The sequence below is a fragment of the Ochotona princeps genome, chromosome 20, assembly GCF_030435755.1.
Source record: "Ochotona princeps isolate mOchPri1 chromosome 20, mOchPri1.hap1, whole genome shotgun sequence".
NCBI lineage: Eukaryota > Metazoa > Chordata > Mammalia > Lagomorpha > Ochotonidae > Ochotona > Ochotona princeps.
The window spans coordinates 25,123,067-25,137,975 of NC_080851.1; the positions used below are offsets into that span (position 1 = coordinate 25,123,067).

A 14,909-nucleotide genomic window follows, 5' to 3' on the forward strand; every position below is an offset into this window, starting at 1 on the left:
GTAGAGTCTGGTTAAGAGCAGAGCTGCTGGAGTGAGTCCTGCCTTGGTCAGCTAGTTGTCCAGATGAGTCATTTAAGCTCCCTCCACTTTGGTGTCTGTTGCTGCAATGGGGCGTTTAGATGCCTGGGGGGAGGATTGATTGAATGAGATAGCCCAAGGAAAACACATCACAGAGGCACCTGACCTTAGGGTGCCCATCTCTGGGGTACTAGGCAGGGAGCAGAACTGCATCACGTGTTCCACACTTTACACATCAGTGGCTTAGAGTGAGCCACCCACCTGTGGTTTCCAGATTCACTGAGAACTAGGGCCTGGCTTCAGTGAGTCACGTCATACTCTTTGCAGTGGACCTTGGCATCTGTCAGGGGATTCTTCCCCTCAGCCTCGAAAACTCTAGAAGATTGCCCATGCCAAGAGGTTCCCTTGTGGTGCTCCAGTGTCCCAGCAACTGAAAGCTACCGTTACTGTGTGGGTGATGCCTTTGGCTCGGCTGCCAGGCAGTCCATGCTGCCTCATTGCATTTCTTCTGTGGCTGAAAACGCTCTGCCCACAGACTGCAGCCAAGAGGTAGTTCCTCTTGTTCAGGAGTGTGAGCCAGTGATCACATCTGGCTGGGCACTGTTTCTTAGATGACTCAAGAAAAGCCTGGAACTTGACCCCTGGGCTGCCACTGTTAGTAGATCCTCTAACAAGATTTCATTGTTGAACTCATGATAAGCCAGTAGTGTTTCACTCAGTCATCTAGTCATTGAACAAATATTAAACACACACTGTGTACTTTTAAAAAATGTATGTATTTGAAAGAGTTTTAAAGAGGGAGAAGAAGGGGTTGTTGGGGGACTCCCATCTGCTTGTTCACTTCCCAAATGGCTGAGAATCTGAAGACAGGAGCTTGTGGGTCTCCCACACAGGTGCAGGGGCCCATGTGTTTGTACCATCCTCTACTGTTTTCCCAGACACATTAGCAGAGAGCTGGGTTAGCAGTGGAGCAGCCGGGACTGGAGCTGACACCCATGTGCGACTATGACACCCTGTGCCCACTATGCCACAGGACCAGCCCCACCTACTGTGTGCTCATTGCATACCAGAGATGATGTATATATGAAAAAAGAGGTGGGCCCAGCATGCTGACTCAATTGGCTAATCCCCCCTTTGCAAGCACCAGGATCCCATATGGGTACCAGTTTGTGTCCTGGCTGCTCCACTTCCTATCCAGAGTTGTGCTTGTGGCCTGGGAAAGCAGCAGAGGATGGTCCAAAGCTTTGGAACCCTGTACCTGTGCGGTAGACCCAGAGGAAGCTCCTGGCTTTGGATTGCCTCAGCTCCAGCCATTGCTGCCATTTGGGGAGTAAACCAGCTGAGAGATCTTTCTCTCTGACTCTCCTCTCTGTAAATCTGACTTTCCAATAAAATATTTTTTTTTTAAAAGAAAAGAGGCTGTGCACATGAGATAACTCCACGGTGGTGGGAACTGTGGAAGGACCTTGGGCATTCTGGGAATAGTTTGGTATTTACCAGATACAAAAAGCAGGTATCGTGCAAGGGCCCAGGGGCACACAACAGCATGGCACACAGTGGTGCATTGGGAGGATTCGTTTTTCAGGTTCCAGCTCTCCACCCCAGCCCAGCTACCCTCACAGGGTGCATGCACTGCCTGTGTGCCTCTGCTGCTCCTGGATGCTTCTCCCCTGTGTTCCAGCTGCTTCCTCTTACTGCTGGATAGTGCCAGCCACCTCCTGGGTGCTTCCTCTTACTGCTGGGCAGTGCCAGCCACCTCCTGGGTGCTTTCTCTTACTGCTGGGCAGTGCCAGCCACCTGGGTGCTTTCTCTTACTGCTGGATAGTGCCAGCCACCTCCTGGGTGCTTCCTCTTACTGCTGGGCAGTGCCAGCCACCTGGGTGCTTCCTTACTGCTGGGCAGTGCCAGCCACCTCTTGGGTGCTTCCTCTTGCTGCTGGGCAGTGCCAGCCGCCACCTGGATGCTCCACTGTCATGTTCCAGCTGCTTCCTCTTGATGCTGTCTCCTGGTTCAGAGCCCTGGGTTCCACGGTCCCACCATCCACTCACTTTTTGGGTCCAGTAGATTTTGGGGGCTCCATCTGCTCCATGGTGTCTGGAGCCTTGCTTATAGCCTCCTGTGAGGGCTCTGCTGGCCAGCAGGGGTCACTGTTGGCACCTGGAGTTCCTCCTTGAAGCGGCAGGAAGGTTTGGTCCAAGCAATTGGACAGGTTTGTTCTCTTCCCCAGGAGAGGGTTCAAGGGACCCAGTCCCTCTAGTCCTCGCCGTGTGTGGAAGACGGGGCTTCCAATGGATGCAGCTCTGACAGTAATGGAAAGGAATTCTGTGTTCTAGGCTGAAGGCCATGGCTTCATGTAGATAGAAAGGAGCTAGGAAGGAGCCTGCTGATATGTAAGAAGAGACATTTCAAGTCATTTTGAATGAAAACCATTCCTTGTTCAACTGACTGAAAAGCCCTCGCCGAAGGCTGAGGTCCTTGCACTGGACATTCATCTTCATCTTCCCTGGTTGAGGGAGGTTTGCTTCCTTTCCTGACAGTTCTAGTTAGGGGTTACTTTTTCTTCCCTCTTCAACATTTGCTTGTGGCCCTGTGATTGGGCGTGTTCAGCATTTTGTATTTTGCCAGCAGGGAACAAAGTTAGCTATTCCGAAGTTTGTTTGTAGTGGAGTCACGGTAATTTGAGTTGGCTGTTGCCAGGGCTTAAATGATTAGAAAGACATTTCCTGAATATGGTGTCAGAGCAGCAGACTTGGAAACGGTGAGCAAAGGACAGGTATGTAGGGCTCGCTAACGCCTCCCTGTTGACGTTAGAACTGAGGGATGCCATCTTTTTTTTTTTTTAAAGATTTATTCATTTTATTACAGCCAGATATACACAGAGGAGGAGAGACAGAGAGGAAGATCTTCCGTCCGATGATTCACTCCCCAAGTGAGCCGCAACGGGCCGGTGCGCGCCGATCCGAAGCCGGGAACCAGGAACCTCTTCCGGGTCTCCCACGCGGGTGCAGGGTCCCAATGCATTGGGCCGTCCTCAACTGCTTTCCCAGGCCACAAGCAGGGAGCTGGATGGGAAGTGGAGCTGCCGGGATTAGAACCGGCGCCCATATGGGATCCCGGGGCTTTCAAGGCGAGGACTTTAGCCGCTAGGCCATGCCGCCGGGCCCGAGGGATGCCATCTTACTGTTGTGCTGTCTGCTTGGACCCTGGTCTGGCCTTTGCTTACTGCATTCACGGTTAGATCTTTTCCGTGAAATAACCTGCTCTCCCTTCCTCTCCCTCCATTCTTCCTTCCTTCTTCCCTCTCTCCTGTGTGCCAGTTACATGTAAGGCTGGGAGTTGGAATGATGGTGGGGGATGCAGAATGCCACAGTTCATCCTGCTGGGGGAATGAGTGCTAGCAGGTGACACAGACGGGCGTCCTGGCTTTAAGCTTGGGAACCACACCTGCAGGAGGCCAGGACTGGCTACAGGTTCCCGGCAGTGAAAAACAGAGGTCCCTTAGCAGCTGAAGGTGCTGCAGCATTTGTGCTGGCATGCTGCAGCCAGGCAGTGTGCTCGCCTGCGCCTCTGCCCAGCCCTGTTGTCTGGGGCTGGAAATGCGCCCTGGAGGGAGCAGAGATGGGCGCACATAGCCCAAGTCTGGGTGTACTGCTCTCAGAGGTGTGACTGTCAGACTGGCACACCCCTGGCAGCTCCCCACATCCAGGAATGTACACAGACTTTTAAGACACTGGAAGATCACAACAAAAGAGGGAGAGGGAATGAATCAAGGGAGTTGGTGGCAGGCAGCTGGGAGATGCAAGGGACATGGGCGGGGTGAGTGTGTCCATGTTTGTCTCATACCCAGTGGGCATTGCCCTTGAGAGCCCCTCTTGGATTGGCCAGGATTTTGTCATTTCTGTGTAATTCTCAAGTGAGCAACAGGTTATATCTTATTTTTGTTTTCATTGAAGAAAATGTGATGCGTCTTGAGCATTCTACCTTACACAGCCTTCTTTGTAGGGCATGAGCCGGCAGGCGGAGGGCAGGGCCTGGGAAGAATAGCACCCTGGCTGTAGTTTCCTCCCAGGTCCTCCGAGCCCCAGTGCCCTGCTCTCTCCAGCCCACACGTTTGACTCCCCACTTCCCCTCCCCACCCCATCTGGATCCAGCTCACCATCCCATCTCTCTGAAGTAAAAGTTGCCTTTGCAGATTGCTGCTGCTGTTGGCCACATGTGACCTTGGCCTTGTGATTAAAACCAGTCGTGGGCAACTGGGAGGAACCACTCAGAGGGACACCTGCGTTCCAGAGACACTGGTTTCTCAGACTCTCGAATCAGGCAATGTTGGATATCGTTGGCTGAGCAAGGGTTTTCACTCCAGGGCTGGGCCAAGCCAAAGCTGGGGACTTAACCATGCCAGCCATCTTTTGCTGCTTCCCTAGGTCATTATCAGGGAGCTGAATTCGAAGTGGAGCAGCCAGCACGCGAGCTGGTGCCCCTCTGCATGCACCTCAGGCAGTGGCTTCCCTTGCTGCGCCGCAGTGCTGGCCCCAGGGACAGAGTTTTTTTTTTATGCTGGCTTGGCACATCAGTCACAAGCAGTGCTAGAGGAGGGCATGTTTCTTGGCTGTGGCTCTGCTGTTGTCCAAGGCTGAAGCTCTGCAGAGAGCTCCAGGTCAGAGCTCGGGAGCTGGTGCTGTGCTTCCTGTCATTGGAGTGCGGCCTGGGTCCCCATGCGAATGTCAACTCCCACTTGGGCTTCAGTGAGGGGTGTGTGTGTTGGGGGGGATTGTCTGGAGGGGCAGTGTGGGCTAGGGGAAGCTCTTCTCCCAGGGAGGGGATCTCCTCTAGGGCCTGGACCCTGCAGCTTGCCCTTCTCTGCCTGCAGTGGGGCACTCGCAACTCTAAGACCTGGAGTAGAAGAGGTGTGGCCTGTGCAGGTGTGATTCTCTGTGCAGCCAAGGAGAGGGCTAAGCTCTTGGGATGCATGTGGGTGGTCCATGCACCATGTTCTGGGACCCTGCCTGTTTGCCTTCCTGCCTCAGCTCAGGGGACCCTCTCACTATAAACAGTCGGTTTTGATGTCTTTGTGCTCACTAGTGGAAGAATATTGCAGCTTATAAATGGCTGCTGCTTTTGCTAAAACAGCTGCTAAAACTTTCCTGGCGTGCATCCACCTGCCACCCAGTGCTATTTAGTTTAGAAAATGTTTTTATAAGATTTGTTATTTAAAATCATATATATACATATACATATATACACATAAATACATATGTACACACACACATACATATATATGAGAGAGAGAGAGAAATGGGTTTTCCCTCCCCAGATTGACTCCCCTAAAGGCCCCAATGACTGCAGAAGAGCCACGTCAAAACGAGAGCTTCTTTCAGGATTCCTGTGTGGTTGCATTATCCAAGGCTTTGGGTCATCCTCTACTTCTTTCTCTGGCCACAAGCAGGTTGCTGGATGGGAAGTGGAGCAGCCAGGACAAAGCCAGCATCCATATGGGACATCAGCACTGCAGGCAGAGGATTAGCTTGCTATGCATGTGGGTAGTTTTTGGTTTTCAAAGTTAACTTTGCTTCAAAGGCGGAGTGACAGAGAGGCTAGACAGCTCTTGCATACCCTGATTCACTTCAAATGACCACAACGGCCAGGCCAAAGGCAGGAGCCTGTACATTCTTCCAGGCCTCCCACATGGGCACAGGGGCCCAGGCACTTGGGTCGTGTTGTGCCTTCTCGGGTGCATTGGTACACGGAGCCAGACTGGAAGCAGAGCAACTGGGACTCAAAGCAGCACCCATATGGGATTCAGCACCACAGGCGGCGGGCTCACGTGCTGTGCCCAGGCAGTATTTGCTCTCCAGGCCTGAAGTGCCTCTGCTCGCTCTCCCTGCAGGTCCATATTCAAGCCTTTCATCTTCGTGGATGACGTGAAGCCTGTCCCCAAAACGCAGTCTCCCTGTTTTGGGGATGATGACCCTGCCCAAGAGGAGCCACGAGACCGCCGGCATGAGCTGTACAAGGCCCACGAGTGGGCACGCGCTGTCCTCAACAGTGGCCAGGTGAGCTTGGGGCCAGGCCGGGCTACACAGGTGGGCAAGGCCGCATCCAGGCCCAGCTGGCTGCTTCCTGTGTGCCTTTTCCCTGGTGTGAGAGGCTCCACCTAGGATGCTGCCGCTGATTTCCAAACCCGCGTGAAAAGGGGCCAGTGCCTGAGCTGAGCCGGGAGCTGTGAGCAGGAGACAGCCTCGCCTTCCTGGACTGGTTACACAGGAATGAGAGAGCCTGCAGTGATAGTAGGGGTGGCTGCTGCCACGCTCACATCCCCTGTGAACTTCAGGAGGGGCTAACTGGCACTTGATAACAACGCTGTATTTTTAAAAAGATGTATTTTGTTCATTGGAAAGGCTGAGGTAGGAGAGCCACAGAGAGGTGGGGAAAAGATATCTTCCATCTGCTGGTTCACGCTCCATGTGCCTGTAGTGGTTGGGGATGGGCCAGGCTGAAGTCTGGAGCTCCATCCGGTCTCACAGTGACGGGCCCAGGCTCTCAGGCCATCTTCCGCTGCTTTCCCCAGTGCATGTCTAAGGAGCTGAATTGGAAGAAGAGCAGCTGGGACTTGAATCAGGCTCTGAGGCAGGATGCTGGTGTCACACATGGTGGCTTTGCCCTCTGTGCCCTGATGCCAGCTCCCACAATGCTTCATCTAAAAATGCTAACGAGTGTTGTTCCCAAAGAGTGATTCTTTGGGAAAGTTCTGGAGATAGGAGGTGTTGAGAGCTGCATGACAGTTGTGAAGGTACTTAGTATCAGTGAGCCATACCCTCAAAAACAGCCAAAGGTACGTCTTTCCAAATGCCGTGCTGCCCACAGTGGCTAGCAGCCCTGAGCTGCTAGAGGTGATCCCAGTTGATATGTTGCTGCAGGAAGAGGGAAGAATGAGGCTGTCAGCCACTTGTCACCACCCCAAACCTGTATGTCATGGCTTCTAACAGACCCAGTCTGTCCTGGAGAAAAGGCACATTGATTGGGGAAGTTGTCTCATACTGTTTGCAGGATTTAGAGCAAGCGTATGATTTCCTGTTCGGCGTGGGGCAGGGGAGTCAGAAGGCTCAGAAGGAAAACATTAGCAGTGCATTCAGATAGAGCCAGAAGGCATCACTGTGTAGAATGCCAACCTTTCCCCAGGGGCGGCGATTAGCTCCTGCCAGGGCTTATGGTCGGGGATAGGTGGGGAGAAGGCAGCTGTCCCTGCGTGGACTGAACACGGGACTTGCTGCTGGTGGACATTGTGGATGTTTGCTAGCAAGAATGTGGAGGAAGGAAGGACTGTGTGTCCCAAAGGGGCTGAGGCGCATGGGCTTTGGAGTTCAGACATGATTGTTGGTGTAACAATGTGTCAAGAGGCAGATGGGTACAGAGCTGCCTCTCTGGTCTGGGACCCACTGGGCAAAGGAAGGTTTTCCTGGCAGGCTCCTGTAATTGCATGATTCCCGCTGGAAAGATGTGCCAGTACTGCCTTGGAGAAAGACAGCTGTTTACTTACCCAGCAAGCATCTCTGGAGGGAGCTCCCTGTGTTCCAGTCACTCATTAGAAGACAGAGGCCCAATTCTAGCTCCCCTGGAGATGGTGGTCATTGTAGGGTACAGGCAGGTAGGAAAAACAGCACGAGAGGAGAGACAAACACCCAGCAGGAGGAGAAGGCGGGGTCCTGGGGGGTCCAAGGAGGCCTGCAGGTATGCCTTGAGGTGACTATGCATGGAGTGAGGGAGGACAGGGCCACATTGCAGTGGAAAAACAGGTGCTGTGGCATGGAGGAACGGAGTTCACTTGGCCAGGCCGAAGAGGTGGCCTGGTGAGAGAGAGGGACTCCTGTGTGGACGTCACACAAGGGTCTGGATGTACCAGGAGCCGTGCACCGGTGTTCTGGAATGAGCTTTGTGGCAACTGTGTGGGAAACTGATGAGGGGGTTGTAGGCAAGAGGCAGGGCAAGATCCCCTAACCCCCTACTGCCGTGGCTTGCCACACCCCAGGCCCAGGCAGCCTTGCTTCTGTGTCAAGTGGCCATGTCCTTCTCCCGTCTCCCGCAGGAGCAGGGGCAGCAGCTGCAGAGGACCATGCTGGAGCTGGAGAAGCAAGGTCTGGAAGCCATGGAGGAGCTCCTGAACAGCTCAGGCCCCCTGGACCCTGCCGAGGTGGGAGACCTGTTCTATGACTGTGTCGACACGGAGATCAAGTTCTTCAAGTGAAGGTAGTGGGCCCCTCCCCTCCTCTCTCAACACTTCCCACCGTACTAAGCGACCAGCGTCACACGCCCCCTCTGCTGCTGGAGGAGACGGAGGAGGTCGAGCTGTGGTCTCCCGTGCCGAAGCCAGATGGAACTGTTCCTTCGTGTTCAGCCACGACCCTTCCGTTGTCCCCCTTCCTCTGCCAGGTCCCACACGTCCTGTCTGCCCGTCGTTAGGTTGTGTGAGTCACTGACTGCTAGCATTGTTATTTTGGTGACCACGGACTCATTTGCTTTTCCTAAGAGCAGTGGAGTTCCATCATCCCCGGGCAGGGCTGGGGCTGGCCAGTGCAGCAGCCGTGCTGAGCCTCCCTCGTGGTCACGGTTCTTGCAGGTTCCCAAGAGGCAGCTCTCTGTGCATCCAGAGTGCAGTCAAAGGAGAAGGGAGAGGCCCCATGGCTCCGTTGCCTGGAGCGTGTGGCTGTAGCACTAGTGTCCCCAAGGGTACTGGGGGCTCCTCTCTGGTCCTAGCTCTCCCTCTGTCCCCATGATCTTGAAGAGATGGGTTTCCATTCTCTGTGCATGGGAGCTGGTCAGCCAGCAGTTAGGTTTAGACATGGCCATGCCGGGGGCTTCCCTTAGACGTTCCATGGCTGTCCCTGCCCAGCAGTGCACCTGGCACTTGGGTGCAGCCCTGGCAGACCCAGTTCCAGGTCGGGCCTCCAGCATCTTGACTTGGACTCTTAACAGCCCCACAGTGCTGTGAGCCATTCAGAAGGGCAGGGCGATAGAGCAGCTGGAATGTGAGCAGTCCCTACCTTCTCTCTGTACTGTGGCTTGGAGGAAATGGGTTTGCTTCAATGTCATGTTCATATTAAGGATTTGACTTATCCTGGAGCACAGGATGTGTACAGAGAAGACCAGATGGCTTGGCCCTAGGGGACAGAGGGTGAGGGGGTGACAGATGGACATAGAAGAGCTTCCCTGCAGGATAACAGGCCAGCCTAAAAATCCTACTGACATGTGTTTGAATTAACTGTTCCTGACTCAGTCCCCTTAGTCCTCAATGCTCTGGTAGCTGCCTCCAGATGAGCAGGTGAAGTGGGTGGATGGTGGTGCTGGGTCTTGCCTCCCTCCACTGCGATGCTCCAGCACTCCAGAAGTGGCCCGAGGCATGGGTGGCTGGTGAGACAGTGCCATGGGAGCCCAACATGCTTCATCATGCTTGGAAGATGGAAACATTATGAGTGCCCAGTCTCAGAAGTGACCCAGAGTGAACAAACCCCTCTCCACAGGAGGGACATAGTCCCCTTGTCCTGAGGCTGTCACCCTGAGTGTCACACTTTGCTGCCTCCACCCAGCCTCACTTTTTGGGTCCAGTAGATTTTGGGGGCTCCATCTGCTCCATGGTGTCTGGAGCCTTGCTTATAGCCTCCTGTGAGGGCTCTGCTGGCCAGCATGGGTCACTGTTGGCACCTGGAGTTCCTCCTTGAAGCGGCAGGAAGGTTTGGTCCAAGCAATTGGACAGGTTTGTTCTCTCCCCAGGAGAGGGTTCAAGGAACCCAGTCCCTCTAGTCCTCGCCGTGTGTGGAAGACGGGGCTTCCAATGGATGCTGTGGGGGGAGGGGGTCACAGTGCTGCCAGTTCTGCACATAAGGTCACCGCCTAGGGGTGGGCATTTCATTTGTCGGGTCATGACTGTCCATCATGGCAGTATCAAGTTGCTCAGAGCTTTATGCAGATTGGATCCGGGCTTTCACTGTAGCTGAACCTGGAGCCACAAACATGTGCTGGTAGCTGTCCCCAAGTGAGCGGGGAGACAAGGTGAGATCTCAGGGGGATGCAGATCCTGTCCTCCCCGGAGTCCAGCTGACCAAGGTCATGCAGAAAGGCATGTGTGTAATCTCACCTGTCCTCAGGATGAAAACATGTCCCGAGGCCTGATGTGCCTGGGTCACCACTGTCATTCAGAGTCTAGCCTGAGATTCAGTTACGGAGGCCCAGGGTGACCCTGTGGGCCATTACCTGGTCATGTGGCGGTAAATGCAGTGGTTGCCTCCCTGAGGGGTGCAGGGCCTGCCGACTGGGGTTGAACATATGGGAAAGAACCAACCCTAAGCGATTGTTGGCTTAGGCATGTGGCGGTGATGTGCCTGTCTCACCACTGGAGGGCGCAGCAGAGCCGAGCAGACATGAATCAGGCCTGGTTGCCCCTACCAGGCCACAAGGTGGTCCACTGATAGTCTAAACCAGAGTAGTGTTGGCATACGGATGGCTTCTTCATGCTTTGAGGTGGGCGATGGAGAGAGACCAGCAAAGAATCTGCTGTGATGATTGTGCTGTCAGTGACTTTTATTTGCTAAGTGAACAGTTGGAAAGTTGGATTTTCAGTAGTGGTGTAGTGAGGTGTTTGCTTGGAAATGGAGAAAAATGCTTAGTGCGTGGATGATTCCTGGGCCAGAGATTGTGTGTCTGAAGGCAAAGCCAGCAACAAGCATATTTGAGAAGAGGTAGGGAAATGATGGGGAAGGGCAGGGTGTGAGTTACTTCCCACAGTGCCATGTCTGCTTCTGGTCAGGCTTTTCATGCAGGAAGAACATGCAGCCCATGTGCTGGAGGCGTTAGGTCATTGTCCACCCTTTGTGCCCAGGGGATGAGACCCACTCTTACTCTCACCCGTCAGGGAAGAGTCACTCAGGAGAGCAGAGCTAGTGCTGTCAGTCTGAGAGGGCCTGAAAGTCCAGTTAGAATAAAAACGTCATCAAAGTGATGGAGCATTTCCTGTCCCGACATCATGCTGAACCCCTGTGTTGTTAACATCAGGAGCCCATCCTACATGCCATCATGGTGTGCCCAGGGCATTTTGGTCAGGAGCCTCTTTGCCCAGGTGAATCGTTGGGTATAGAAAACGAGTTACCAGGTCAGTTTGCTTCCTTCTTGACATCATTCCACGTGGGTCCTCATGTTATAGCCTCAGGCTGGCCCGCAGGGAAGCCAGGTGGGATGGTGCGAGTGCTGGGGAAGCTCTTACTGTCCTCTGACCCTTGGGAAATGAGTTGGGAAGTGCAGGGGGGAGGCAGGGAGGGCATGTGCCTCTCTGGCAATGGTTGAAGGGAAGTGACAGGCAGCCAGTGGAGTGGCCCCATTCTGGCACTTCCCAGTGCATCCCCATGGCCATGGCTGTGCCGATTCATCCCAGGCTGTCCAGAGTCCCAGCTCCCCTCCTGCAGCTGTGTCCCAGTGTCCTTCATCTGATTGAATCCAGCCATCCCAAAGTGTCACCTGCAGATCGCTGGTGGGAACCAGTATGTCCATGTTTGCAATCATGTTGTGAGAATATAAACATGTTACTTGAAAAATGCTATTAGCAGGGGGATAATGATAGAAAATCTTTCTGTCTCCTACAGGGGGAGCTGACCTTGTAGTCTTAACAGTCGTTTTGTACAAATATCTACAAACCAGATAATGTCTTTAGCCAGTGCTTGCCCTGGAATTGTCTCTAAATGCCTACAATAAAAAGTACTGAAACGAAGGTCCAGTCTTCTGTCTTGTGCCTCATGGACAGGTGAGCTCACCAGTCACAAAGAAAATGCATGGAAGGGATTGTGGTTTTCCATCAGGTATCTGCAGAAAACTCAGTTCAGCAATATCTGGTGTTGTGTTCAATCCTTTGAAAAATGTACTAAGGGGGAGAGATAAATCAAGATGTTCCCTCTCTTGGTTTGCTCCTCAGGTGCCGGCAAAATCAAGGGCTGGGCTCAGCTGGAGCCAAGAGTCAAACTCCATCCAGGTCTCCCCCTGTGTGCCAGAATGCACCTTGTACCACTTCCTGCTGCCTCCCAGGGTGCACATTAGCAGGAAGTTGGATTGGAAGCAGAGCCACAATGCAAATGTGTTTACTCTGATACGGGATGTGGTATCCCGCGCAGTTAAGTCAACCACTGTGCTCAGTGCCTGTCCTCATTGTGTACAATTGTGCGGGTGAATTTACTCATTAGAAATAACACCCATACAATAGAGCACAACTGTGAAAACAGCAGAAAATGGGGGCTAGCACCATGGCATGCCAGTGCCAGCATCCCATATGGGTGTTGGCTTGAGTACTGGCTGCTCCACCTCCAATCCAGCTCCCTACTCATGGCCTGGGAAAGCAGTGGAGGATGGAACAAGTCCTTGGACCCCTACCTTCACGGGGAGACCCGGAAGAAGTTCCTGACTACAGATTGGTTCAGCCCTGGCTGTTGGCAGCCTTTTTGTAGTGAACCAGCAGGTGGAAGATCTATCTCCTCTCTCTATGTAACTCTGCCTTTCAAATAACAAATATATGAAAAGAGGAAAAAACCAAAATTGGGTGTTGGTAAGGTTACAGAGAAAATGGAGCATTCGTGCACTGTGGGTGGGAATGGGACACAGCACAGCACAAAGAGTGAAACAAAGAATTAATGTCAGAGCCAGCAAGCGCACTTCTGGGTGTGTCCACAAGGGACTCGAGTGCAGGTTCTGGAGGATGCCTGCAGCACACCCACATTCACAGCGTTGTTCATGACAGCCAAAACGGGGACCCGGCTGATACTGCAGCCAGAGAGGGATACAGAAGCGGTATGTAGTGTGTCCGTGTGAAGCCAGCTTCCTCTGCCTTAAAGAGGGCCAGGGCAGCAGGTGTGGAACTCCAGGATCCCGAGCCAAGAGAAACCAGCCAGTCACGGGAAGGCAGATGACGTCATTGCGTGCATCTATGGGATTCCGACACTAGTGAGGTCTGTGGAGGAGTGCGTGCCAGGGTGCAGGGGAGGGGAAGGGGGCAGTTCCTGTTTCATGGGCCAGCATTTGCATTTCTGCAAGGTGAGGTATGTTCCAGAGGTGGACTGTGGCACCAGTGGGCCGTGCTTACCATCACCGGACAGTGGTGAGACAGCAAACAGCACATCAGGCGTGTCTTACCACAAGTGTAAAGAACACGCTAGAACCAGATGACCAGAGCTTGCAAATGGCTGGAGCAGCTATAGGCTGCTTTGAAGCATCTTCAGCCCCATGGCTGGAGAGAGTGTGCCGGTGTAGGAGCCAGGAATGCCGGATCCTGCACTCGGACAGGCCTAGTGTGTGCAAAGGCAGACCTTTCCACCTGCTGCAGGTGACCTGCAGGTCAGGACGGGACCACGAGCTGCTAATTCGCCACGCCCGATTGCCAACTCTGCAGGCGTGAGTGGCACACTGCTGCAGAGCTCCAGGATGCTGCCTAACACAACAGCACCCCACGTGGGGCAATGTCACCAGGAGACATTTACCACCTCACCATCCTTGTAAGTCAAGATAAAGTGTCAGCCGGGAGGGTGTGCCTTGGGAGGGCTGTGAGAATCTGGTCCATTTCTCTCAGTTCCTGTTGCAGTCTTTAGCCCCTGGCCTGTGGATACATCACCCTCGTCTCTTCCTGCCTTTGCTTTCTCCCTGTGTGCATGGCTGTGACTCTTGGTAAGGAGTCATCTTGGATGAAGGCCCCACCCTGTGTCTACTATGACTTCATCACACCCACAGTGACCCAGTTTCTATGCAGGGTCACATGTGGAAGTGATGGAAGCTGGAATCTCCACTTAGTTTTGGTTTGTGGGAGTGGATAGGACAGGTGCGTAAGGGGTGCTCAAACCTCCCAGGGTGATGGTCAGAGAACCCGTACCTGCTTTCGGAGTCGACAGGCCTTGCGCTGGGCTGCTCTCCTGGCTCTGCTAGAGCTCATTTCTCCATAGGGGGGAGCCTGAAGTGCCTTCCCCACCCTCCACAGTCAGTGGCCATGGCTTTCACCATCTGCTTGGCAGGTGGGCTTGGACCATGAATGAGTTCAATGAGCCTGTGAACTAACTCTGATGTGGAACCTCTAGGAGCTGGCTTTGATTTTGGGAATCACTGCGAATGTTAATCACTGCTGCTTTGTTCTCAAGCCAGGAAGCCCAGGAAGTACGTGTGCTGGGCAGCTCACCCGGCACCTATGTGGGAAGCCTGGGACGCAGCCAGCAGAGCTGGTCTGTGCCTGCGCGTGTGCCATGCAAACAGGTGGGCGGGGGGCACGGGGTAACTATCACCTTGCTCTGCTGTGACTTTAAGTTAGGGGCTCGTCCATGTGAAGTCATGGGCCCTTGACCAGCACAGGTTCTGGGACGTAGTGCTGTCTACGCTTGACAGAGGAAGAAACTGACCAAATGGAGACAGTCCCTGATTTGCCAGGTAAATCCTTCCGAGGGTCCCCTGTCCTCCTTCACCTCCTGGGTTTCCCCTCTTCTGCCCTTAGGCACCTGTGGGGCTAAGGTGGCACAGCAGGCACAGCCACAGCAAGTTGGAAATTGCTCCATTTTAGCACAAGTTTTTAGAACTAAGCAACACATTCTTAAAACCGACTAAATACAGTGATATTACCATTTAAAACGAATCCCCCTGAGACGTTCCCCCCCACCCTTGTTTGATTTTTCTTGGCGTCCCCCTCCCCACGTGTCCATCAGCTGCAACCCAGAGGTCAACTGTGCCACCACAGCCGTGCATGTGTCCAGCTTGGTCTGTGCCTCTCAAATTCTAGATCCTCATTGGGTGGCCCTCGATCCGGCTTAACAAGGAAACAACCCAAAGCATTTCCATTTACTAGAGTTTATTACATATATAAAGAAACAGATCTGCAGAGGGAGACA

The 14,909-nt window shown here is 53.5% G+C and overlaps 1 protein-coding gene across 1 annotated transcript in view; it reads left to right on the plus strand.

Moving 5' to 3' along the window:
- SCRN1 (secernin 1) overlaps positions 1 to 9,020 on the plus strand; it is a 54,223-nt gene extending 45,203 nt beyond the window's left edge. The window contains exons 7-8 of the mRNA XM_058678253.1: positions 5,906 to 6,071; positions 8,102 to 9,020. Of these exons, the coding sequence (XP_058534236.1) occupies positions 5,906 to 6,071; positions 8,102 to 8,260 (325 nt within the window). The 3' untranslated portion in view covers positions 8,261 to 9,020. The remainder of the gene's footprint in view (positions 1 to 5,905; positions 6,072 to 8,101) is intronic.
- Positions 9,021 to 14,909: the final 5,889 nt, after the last annotated feature.